General features: G+C 37.1%; 1 protein-coding gene across 1 annotated transcript in view; it reads left to right on the top strand.

Moving 5' to 3' along the window:
• Positions 1-385: 385 nt before the first annotated feature.
• The window catches only part of LOC121407424 (guanine nucleotide-binding protein G(o) subunit alpha-like), a 53,581-nt gene continuing 41,884 nt past the window's right edge, over positions 386-12,082 (top strand). The window contains exons 1-2 of the mRNA XM_041598490.1: positions 386-708; positions 9,037-9,230. Of these exons, the coding sequence (XP_041454424.1) occupies positions 9,113-9,230 (118 nt within the window). The 5' untranslated portion in view covers positions 386-708; positions 9,037-9,112. The remainder of the gene's footprint in view (positions 709-9,036; positions 9,231-12,082) is intronic.

The raw sequence follows: 12,082 nt of genomic DNA on the forward strand, positions 1-12,082 counted from the left end.
AGTTATTTGATCACTCGTGAGGTTTTACCAAGGAGCTTGTTGGAAGCTTTTTTGGTTTTACTATTTGAGATCAGATTTCTAAGGGAAGTATCCCCCCCCCAGTAAAAGGAAAAGAAAAAAAGTGGACCATCGGTGGAAAAGCAGGCTTGCCTATAATGAAGACAATGGCAAAACAATCCCGTGAGTAATCAAGGGGCCGGGAAACCTACATGCAGATCTTTGCACTTTGAAAGGTTTCAGAGCTGTTTGCCTTGTTTACAACCCTTTCTTACTTATCTCTAACCAAAGTAGCCTTATTGGTTCTAATGGAATGCAGGCAGGAGTTTATATGGGTTCAATATAAAAAAACATGCCTTTTAATACCCCTGAACCAATCCTTTAATGACGCGACTTCGCCATTCTGGATCTTGCATATCCTTTTTATCTAGAAGTTTACTATGTCACATGCAGTGGCATTGGCCAAGAACACTATGCTATTACATGTGGTTGCAAGGTTATATTCGTGCGTCCTGTAAACAGAGCTCTTATGTCCACAGTTTCCAGGCGATATTATTGATAAATGATTATTTTGATTGGTGTGCATTTAATGCGGAAATAGAGATCATTCTATGACAATCTACCGTTTTCGCGTGCAAACGACCCAAAAGGGTGAGGCTCTTCGCTGCTCGATACTTTGTCTTTTGGATTTAATTGCAGTAATTGGATTTGGTAAGTCAATTCTTGCTAATATTTTTATGTTTTTAATGTGATTAGCAATGAAAAATCGTGTCCGAGTTAATACTGCACCTTTTTGTGATTATTCAGACGTAGATGTGATGCTCAAAGATTTTCGAAAATCGGCGAGAGTGCTTTGTCGAGAAAAATAAGTTATTTTGCATCGCCACGCCTTTATATATATTTTTTTTAGAGTCATTAACGGATCCCAGTGTGATGAAGTGTAGGGGCTATTTCACTTTCCTGCATATAATAGTTTCTTTAAAAGAACAAATCCATCCGAACAAAAAGTATATATATGAATAAAAAGAGAAAACACCAACAAGCCTATATAAACACTGAAAAGTTCAAATCGGATGCAAAATAAGAAAGGTATGACATTTTAACATTTCGCTTAATTTCACTAAACAATCCTGGTCCGTATGCAAATGAGGAGACTGATGACGTTATCCACTCACTATTTCTTTTGTATTCTTTTTATTATGAAATATTCAAATTTATTTCTCATTGTCAAGTCAAACGATTAATTCTTCCTTGAACATGTGAAATTAGCATTGTTTTATACTATGTGGTTTAGTCAAGCTAAGCTTATTGTCAATCTGTCAACAAAATTAGATATTGTATAATTAAACAATCCTAAACAAAAGCAATGGTGAGTGAAGAAAATCATCGACGGTCTCATTTGCATGTTATTGAATTGTGCATATTACTGTTTTGTGAAAATAAGCGAAACTTTAAAAAATCATAACTTTCTTATTTTACATCCGTTTTAATGAAATTTTCAGCGTTTTGCTGGTTATACTTTTCTCTATTTATTCAAATCAAAATTTTTCTGGGGTGGACTTGACTTTTAAGTTAAAGAAGGACCAACTGCATTTGGTCCTCTCCTAAGGACCTTTGGCGATATCATCCAGAGGACCTGCGCATTCCGAGAAAAATCTATCGCAGTTCAAACGAATTCATTTACTTGGATAGATTTCAAGTGGCTAGCCCTTCAATACTCATTCTACATGTTCTATATCGTCTGTGCCATTTAAACTTTCTTTGATAAGACAAGTTTCATCATAAACTCGACAACGGAAATGAAGAGACCTGTTGCCATCATAACACGCGATAAGGATTGTAAAAACCAGCATGGACCTACACAACAAACGGACAACCGTTGAAATGAGATTAAGATATTGAACATGCATGTTGAAGAGGTGAAGATAATTATGCATGATACAGGGCTGAAGGAGCGGCATCCGCTTCTAGGTGAGGTCCTAAAAATGGTAGTAAAATGGTGCCAAACAAACTTGAAATTTCATTGTTTCAAGGAAGATTTTTGTTAATTAGATCAATGGGCAAATCTCTGTCTTCTTTTATAACCCACCGACATGACCGTTGCTAATGACTCTTTGTCCCTCAGTATACACTGATAAACATGGTAAATAATTATATAGGATAATTTGGACTGTTGTTGATCCGTTGCAGAGGTCACATTTTGATACCCCTGTTTAGTCGACAGTTTTCATCTCCACAAGTACTTTAGAATTCGATTGAAAAATCGATGTCATCTTTAGATCGCCCCCCCCCCCCCTCATCAACATAGCCTCGCTCTGCCCCTGTTATTAAGGATTATAATTATTTTCAACAATGTTATGGTTTACAAAGTGAGGCCTGTATAACAACAAGGAAATCCAGTCCTGTATACTTCGTGTCAAATTAAACAAGTTCTGACGAACATTATCTGATTCAGCATGGATATACATTACATGTAATGTGTCATGTAGTTAAAATTGTCATTGGCTGATATGCTTATAACAATCATGGACTAATATCGATGCATTAGAAATGTATTCATTGCGATATATTCCATCATTGTACTCGCCCGACCCTTCCGCTACTTCTACAACAGTACTGATACCACCTTTAAGTCTACTTAATAATGATTAATTAAATAAATGGAGAGAATCTATTACTCGATCATTTCCCAAGAAGAATGAACCCAACGTAATGAACAGGGTTATGTTGCTTGAATTCTTATGAACTCATCATTAACATGGCGTGTTTTATTTGAAGGTCTTCCAAGAACTTTGTTATTGTTGGGTCGCATGTGTAATATTTTGTTGGCTTCAGTGTCCATATTGTGTACTTTATATTGAATGATGGGTGACAGAAATAACAGAACGTGGTGAATGACTATGTAACCGACTTAGGAATAGACTATGAATTTAGAATAACACTGGATTCTGGATGTTGACAGACCTTCCGACTGGTTTATGGTCCACTGCAATTATGTACCTTGTACATAAATTTATGAATGTATATGAGTGTACTTGATGCAGCTCTATGTAAACTTGAATGGAAGGAAATTTACTCATAAAGCGACTGATGGAGTCACAACCATCGTAATCAGGGAATTTTCGCTCCGCGTCGCTCGACGGATTCAAGAACACAATAAACATTTGACAATGCCCGTCAAATCACAATGAACAGCTGAGAGGTCTTTGTCGGAAACTGGTGAACCGGAAATGCAGTTTTTTCTTGAGTTTCGGAGCTGACGAAAAATTGTCCAGTGACGTAATTCAAAGCGGTATTTCGATTTACCATGCAATTTTCGACAAAGACTTCTTCTGTTTCTGTTTGTGGTAACTCCCGTAGGAACTCGGCAGGACAGCATTTTTTGCTGGTAAACGCCAAGCTGGTATATAACCAATTACCTTGGAAACATTTTACGTCTAGATTAATCAGTCATAGTGGCTGACGTAATAGACGACAGATATCACTCTTGGGCCTTTTTATCAAAGTGGAGACAATGGCAGAGTTGGGATTCGAACTCACAACCTTGCGATTATGAGTCCAATGCTCTAACCACTGGACCACACGACCCGTGTTCTTAGTTGTCCACATTATGATAATACATTTTCTATGTTCTTGAATCCGTCATGCGTCTTCAAGACTCCCTTTTAAATGCCTATATGCCTAAAATGAAAGTGCACTGTATTGTGTACAGAGGTAAAAGGGCGTTGTACTGTGTAATAACTTAGAAGTTATAGAAGTTAACTGTTGACTTTCTTATCAGCTTGTGCCGTCACATCGGGTAATCGCGTCCGGTTGGGCAATCGCGTAACCTGACCATTCGAGCATGGACCTAACAGGTCCATGATTCGAGAGAGGGTCCCCTAAATTCCCGAACCATCGGATCAAGATTACCCGAACCTTTGTAGGCCTATAACTTTGGCTATAATTTTCATAAAACATCAGGTAAAATGAACCTGACCTTTTGGGAATTATGGCCCGGGTAATCTGGACCCGACGTGTCTGCATGCAAGGGGCCCTTTTTCTCAAATGGTCGGGTTACGCAATTGTGATTGCCCCACCAGACTCGATGACTCGCTGTTATGGCACAAGCCGTAAAGCGAGCGTAAACTGTACAAAGCGATTGAAACGAACACACGGGCGATGAACATCTGTTTCACACGTTTTGAAAGATTTTGTTTTTTATCTTATGATTAATGCAACTGCAAATTAAAAACGAGATGCATTGTAATGTAAAAAGTATATACACGCATATACACAGTGCGGATCAAAAAAAAGTTTACACTTTGAAAAAGCCTTGTGAATTAAAAAATACACAACATGTGGGTAATTTTTTCACATATAATATTTGGTTTGGGTCTCATCTATCCAATGAAAGTTAAAGTTTTGACAGAACGTTACACTTGAGTGAGCACTGTCCATTTTTGTAAAGCTCGCAGAAATCTGTTTGCGCAGAAATGCTTGTTTTCACGCTGTGTCAAGGGGAAAGAGAGAAATCAAACTTTACCCTGCGAAACATTCCTTATATATTTCCCTTGCACTTTTAGTAAATTGAAATAAAACGGACACATTCAAGCATTTTGTAACAATTTTGAAATTTTTGTACCAAAATTGAAATTTCAACACTTAGTATACTAGGCACAACCTTTACCCTTTTTGTGCCAGCTGGATCTGAGGACATTACTGAATCTGAACAAAAGTTTATATCAGACATCTCCAACATTATTTTTCACTAAGATTTTATCATTTAAAATGGGTTTACATGTCATTTTTCATTTCAATACTGCTTTCTCCACACTTCACCCAAGCTTGAAAATGATTAACAAAATGAAAATCAAGCCTAAGCCATTCCAAGTATTCACATCTCAGTGTAAAGCAAATATCTTCACCATAGCCTCGGTGTGTGGGGGAGTGGGAGTGTGGCGCAATGCACTCTTCGAAGTGTTTTGGGCAAGGAAACAAGTTTTAAAAAAAAGGATAAAAGATATCTTCAAATCAATTTTACAACCCAAATTCCACGTGTTCTTCGTAATTAAGGTCTACTTTTATTCGCATAACTATTTCAAAGTTCTGCGCAAATCATTTTTCACTAACTTTTCAAAAGTGAGTGGTGCTCACTCAAGCGGAAATATTTTTCGACAGTTATATCGTCATTTGCTTAAATGGATCTGTACCAATGTTAAAATGTGGAAAAATCTTCAGGATATTACAAATGTATAATTTTACAGGATTTTTTCTAGAGTAAACTTTTTTTGATACGCACTGTATAATATGCCAAAGAAATGAGAGCTATAAGAAATAAAATGAGATCCAAAGACATGAAATTGAAAACCAATCTCAATTATCATTCATAATCATGGTACTGCAGGAACCTAGCCCGGAACCTAGCCAGGATTACATGTAAAAGGCATAAAAAAAGAAGAGAAGTGCATCTAATTTCAAGTAAAGATCAGATAATGCAGAATGCAGGAAAAGGAAGATGTAGAAGAAGACAAAACATAAAATAAATAAGAAGATCAATAAAGAAGGTGGAAAAGAAGAAGAATTTGGAAGAAGAAGAAGAAAGAAAAAAACACAGCAATAAAATTAGAGATGTTAGAAAAGAGGTAGAGGAGGCCAAGCAAGTACAGTATATGCGATGGGTCTAATATTCTAAAACTGCTTTACTTTCAAGATATTTCTTGTTTGTATGTTTGGGAGATGAGGGTGCCTTTTACTTGCCATGTAGTCCTGATGTCAATCGAGAGATCCAATCGAACGATGTCTTCTTGAGGAGAAGTTGCGGAAGTCCAAGCCCATGTTGATATTTCCATATATGGGCGTATGATATCCGGGTGGAGGAAACGCTGGTCATGCAGGAAAAAAAATGTTTTATAATCTGATATAAAATCAGCAATATCCTATATTATATTGTCTGTTGTCATTTTTATCGCTTATAATGAAAAGGCAGTAGGCTAATGTCCATGTATCAGAGAGTGAATTAGAGTGAAAATATGTAGTGGAATCTACTATAGAATGAAAGAGGTTGATTTACTATATTTCCTAAGAAAGTACATGCATCTTATATTTTACTACTTTCAACTTGTTGAGAAAGAAATTAGAAAACCCAGTATATTTAAAAGGGGATTCTACTTTATTCATTGCGTTACAGTGTAAGTTCATAATGCTAGTTGACCTAGACCTTATACACACAGTATTTTCAAAGATTGGTTCCTGGTTGATGAAGCCGATCATTAATAACAAAACTTGGAACAAATTAAAACAATCTCAATTTATTGTCTGTAAGTGATAAGCGAAAGCGAAACTGACATTGGTTCGTCGTGCAGGCCGGAGTGATCATAATTATGGTTGTAGGCCTATTGAATTCTTACTCCACGCGTGCCTATTATGATAGATACATGATGATTTCGAATTATTGAACAATGGTCAATGACCACTAATTCTTTTATTTGAAATATGCAATAATTGATAATAGGCCTTGTAATAACACCTTGATGAGACGCACTTATAAACAAAGGGAGAAAGGGTAAGCAGCACCAAGGACGACACAACTGCGGGGGGGAGGGGGTGAGCAATACGACATAATGGTGACGTCATTTGTAAAAATAATTACATGGGTATATTAGTCATGTTCGGGTTACATGAAACCATGACCCTGGAAAATGAAGCACTCTAAAATTTAGCTGGGGTGCTGCGTGTATTATTCCCCAATCCCCTGGAAATCTGGTAGGTTTGCTAACAAGCAGAAATTTAAATGATCACAATATTATTTTCGCTCCCTTTTATTATTGCTTCAAACGTCATTGTGTGCCCTCTCCTTTTGTATTGTGGGTGGGGATGTGAGGCTCACTGTGCCACTGGTCCTGGCATCATATGCAAGATACTAAGTTTATAGTGGTCTGAGGCGCATGTCTGGAGACCTGGTGATAATACAGTAAAAAAAGTTACTAATATCGGTTCCTAATATCCAATTTTATGAAAAGAAAACCCTGTATGAACGATCTACACATGTACTTTGATGTGTCATTTGTTACGTATCAGAATGTCGCCCCCTTCGTTTTATACTGGTAAGTTGTCCCCGTGAACTTGTCGACACACACGCACACTCTAACCACCACGCACACAAAAAAACGCACGCCCGCATTAACTCTACAAATCATCGAGGGGTAATATTTTTTTTAGTAGTGTTGCTATAAATAGACATGCATTAACATCATTATAGTTTTATGATTCGTATCCTTAAATGTTTTCTGAAATGGGGGTAGGATAGATTTTTATTAATTGCCCCCTCCCCCAATTGTAGTGTTCAGGTGAAGTCCTGCAAAAATTCTTATCAGTGTATTAGAAAGCTAATAATATCATTTATAACTGAACTATTATGCCTGATGACCGCGAATTTCAAATCATTTTGTTATCCGAGTGAGACCTATTTATGCCAAGCGAATATGAGATACGTCTTTTATTTAACCTTTAATAGACAAAGTAAATAGTTGGTATCTAATATTTCATGAGTGGGCAAGAATAATGTGTTAAAGTATGTCAGCTATATACTGTCCGGAGGATAGTGCCCTTTTAGAACATTTGCCTGAGAAAAAGACTACCACGCATGCGTCTCTGGTCGGGTTGGCCCATTTGCATAAGATTATCTCGCATGGAAGAGAAATTGGAGGGAATGATATGAAACGCACCGTAATGAGATTCTTTACCGCTGAGTGAGCAGAGGAGTGTAGTGGGGAAGGTGCGGTGAAGAAGCGAAAGCAATCGAAATCGAGCTAGCCGTGAGAAACAGTGCAGTGTCGTGTACAAGAGTCTAGGAGATTCTCGCAGGTTCACGATCGGACTATTTATCGCGGTCTGGCAACCTCTTCTGGGTAGCGTTGTTCAGCAGTTCAGTTCATGGCCATCTTCAAAAGCTGTGGATAGAGGGAAGAAAGGTCCTCGATAGCTCATCTGCTACCCAATGGACGGTGAATTATAAACGGCGACTACCATGAAGACTAAATATTCTCATTGATGCGGATGTTGTTGTTTTCGGGAGAAATTCATATTTTCTGCGTCTATATGGAACATAGTTATGCATAGGTGATGATGCCTTAATTGCCGTCTACAGGACTGCCCTTGAGTTAAGCACTATAACATCCACTTCCTTTCGGAATGAAATGGCGTAAGACAAAGATGTTTTCATATGGTATCGTGGAATGTCTTTGAAGCAGGTTAGACTTGCGTTACATTATATTGAAAGCAAATATGCATTATTTCGGTCTGACATTCGCTCATCTTTGACCATTGTATTACTTCAGGGGCAGAGTTACGAGAATTCTCTAGGCTGGGCGAAGCGTCGCGTGTATGACCGTTGTCCGTAGCCAGCTAAGCGACCTCGGTGTATGGGAGTGCCACGCACAGCTTTCTCGCTTTGATTATTTTATTTTCTTCCAGTCGCACCTGCACAAACCACCAGTTAGAGTCGATTCGGAGCATGCTTACCGTCTACGTATCAGTGGACCCTGTTTGGAATGTATGGATGTACGTGGAGAGGGAGTAAGAGAACCCCATCTGGATAGCTTTAATACTAGGAGTTCTACATCTTATGAAGACAACAGTGAGAGACCGCTCTCACCAGCAACGTACCATGCACTGGTGAAAGGCGATTGTCCCAATACGGTATCCAGGCGCTACGTATAGCCGCCATTGTTGTAGGGAATCGTGTGTCCGTGGCCACCGTACTACTACGGCAGATGTAATTGCGAGTGTGGCGTGTGTGTGTGTGTGCATCACGAGGGTAGCCAGTACACATTTCGAACACCGTACACCCCCTACGAGTCGAGTGTGTGCAGGGACTTGCATATAACGCACGCATCCTCTACATACACAAACGTCATACAAACTCGGCACGCCCGAATGCGAAAAAAAAGAAGGGGGAAAAGCAAGGACCCTCTTTTCAGTGCATTAACAATAACATACATTTTCCGAGGATTATTTTTTCTCTTATTTTGTTCTTTTATACAATTTCTTCATGATTAGGAGAATCTGTTGATTTTTTGAAGCCGTGTTTGGGTTTGTTGGAGACACGGTACGACGGGAAGGAGGGGAGAAGAAGATGGGGTGTGCCATGAGTTCAGAAGAGAGATCGGCGCAGGAAAGGAGTAAACAGATTGACAAAAATTTGAAGGAAGATGGACTCCAAGCTGCTAGGGATGTCAAGCTTCTTTTATTAGGTAAGACCAAGATTTATCACATGTTTCTTCATTTACCAAATCATCTGATGTAAGATAAAACACCAAATAAAAACACCAAACATGTAGAATAGCAGTGACCCCTTTTAATGATGACACCAATTGCTCCATTTCATACACAAAATCGATAGAGTGTGCATAGAGCAATGGAATCATTAGGCATACCAAACCCCAAAGTTTTATGAGTAGCTCATCATAAAATTTTGTTTTAATTAACCGTGGTTGATGTTTATCTTATCTCATTATCTCCCAAATTAAGATCATCAAAATACATTGTCTACTAACATGACTAATGGAATAGAACACGTGACCATTTCGTGTTTTCATGTGCATGAATAAGCCTACATTTATGTCTTTGTGTATATGAGCGTGCACAAATGGAAAAAAATACATGTACACTCTTAGCATTGACCATAATAAATGACCATAATCACCAGTGATTAATCATTGCAGTGGTTAACATAAAGCATGATCGTATTTTCATGATTATGTAGAATGCACTAATGCAGGCAAACAATTGTTGAGTCTATTTTGAAACTGTTTTATTTTGTCACGCCACATGCTGAGAATAATAAGTTAGTGATTTACCACAGTAAGGCATGTGATTTCGTCTTACCACAGTGTGTTCTACACTGAAATATTATATTCCGTATGTTTTAAGTTATTGTCTACAGTAAAGTGATTGATTTCCACATCCCCACAGTAAATACCACAAATGCATCGAAATCTGACACACACACATATACATGTATATATATATGATAAATGTTTGTCATGATGGTCAAGTTTATTTCAGTCATATTTTCATAACATGAAACAGATAAGGTATTCATAATTATTCATCCCTTTGTAACAGACGTAATGATTTCCGAATCCACTGATTGTTTACACTAATCGTTTCTATATAACTGTACATTTTGGGATGAAATTTATGAGTTGCATATCAGTGACACCCCATCAATATATGATTTGATATTTTATAGTGGTAAAACTGCGTATGTTGATGTTACAAGATACACAGTTTAGCCGTCCATAACACATTACTACTTACCACACTGGTAAACTGAGTGTGAACACAGGGTTTTAGAAGAGTTTGGTCAGGGGATTAATATTGTTTGGAAAGTTTTGATTCACACCTGTAACCGAGTCAGTTGGTTTTCCATTTTGAAATGTGCAAAATTTACAGTGATGTTAAAAAGATTTGAATCAAAGTAATTTGAAAGCCTTACTGTATTGTACCGTAGCTGTACTGTTTGTTTTGTATCATATTTGTTTTTCTTAATAAGGCGATAGTGTAACACAAATGATACACAGTGTGTGCAAATTAAGATACAATGAAGGCATACTCATTCAATAGTTGGGCAAAAAAATGCACAACTTTTACCCTACCCTGGACAACATACTGTCCACACAACTATTGGTCAAAATCTGCCCAAATTGGGTAGTAAGAACTAATAATTGGCTAATAGATTTCCAAAATTGGATAATAATTTCCCAGAATATATATATATGTAATATGTATGTTACCCAACATTTAAGTGCGTATAGCAAAATGAAGCAATAAAGAAAACTACATGATGGTGATATTGTCCACCATGAAAGCCCGTTTTATTACAGGAGAAACATGGGATCACATGTACTATTTTACACACTGACGTATAGAGCAATCACATGTCACCAAAAGCATGACCTTACGTTGTTGTCTCCTCTGCATACTCTTTGGAGGGATCTCTTGTTGAAAGAATAGTGAAACATTACTTTCGAGTTTTCAAGGTCTTAATAATTACGTTCTCTAAAAATGAATATTATAGTAAAAATAAAAATAAGTCTTGTGTACTGTAACTCGTTGTTCTTTATATGATTCAGATGTCATAACACTTTACATATTAAAAAGGCCAAAACAATGATTAGATAAATTGTGCTGGCCGATATATTTTGTGTATAATCCTAACATGAAAAGTCTTGTATGTGCATTACATGTTGCTCGAAATCATTTTCATTTTATCATAATTATGGCTCACAGCAAAACCAATTTCACATCAGTAAATTCTTTGATGATATCACATTCTTACCACATACACTAATTCTAAGATCACGAAGATTGATCAATATTCCCAAATTGCATTGAGACAGTTCCTTCTATATCCTTGCCTCATTATAACGTCATCTTGCGGTGTAAACGCACAGTCGTCATTAGGACGGAATTCACGGAAATCCCACATCTTACGTAAATTTATTTTTATAATACAGTGTAATTAATGCAGTCGATTTCATACATTGTATCTTAAGCTAGTTTTTTTAGCTTTCAACATATCCACAGCTTTAATTACGTTCACATATATTGGTTTATTATGTTATGATGATAAATTTATTTAATAGTATTATGCAGACGTGTAAGCCTATATGTAACAAGGACAATGTTTTGGTTCTGGATATAGCGTAATATGAAGGAAACTTTAACAACATCTTCGTACAATAAGTTTTTGGCCACAACCTGTTTCTTTCAACATTGGCCTAACATTTTACATGTGCACCCTTGCACAGACAGCAAAACGTATATACCCATGTTAATCTATCTGTTTCACTAAAGTGAAGAATTGGTATTAAAATTGATTATCTAGTTCGTTGTGAAATCTACTAATAGTTTAATATCGACATGTTATTTGTGTGTACATCACTCCACACGGTAAAATTATTATCGGACATAGAAATATCTTGTAATGTTGGACTTGCAGAGGACACGAACGAACAAAGCGAGGATCAATCAAATTCAAATTGTTTTCCCTGAAGACCTCAGCTTCTCCCGTTTTGAATGAAACATTTTGATATCTTCG

The sequence above is a fragment of the Lytechinus variegatus genome, chromosome 2, assembly GCF_018143015.1.
Source record: "Lytechinus variegatus isolate NC3 chromosome 2, Lvar_3.0, whole genome shotgun sequence".
Classification (NCBI taxonomy): domain Eukaryota; kingdom Metazoa; phylum Echinodermata; class Echinoidea; order Temnopleuroida; family Toxopneustidae; genus Lytechinus; species Lytechinus variegatus.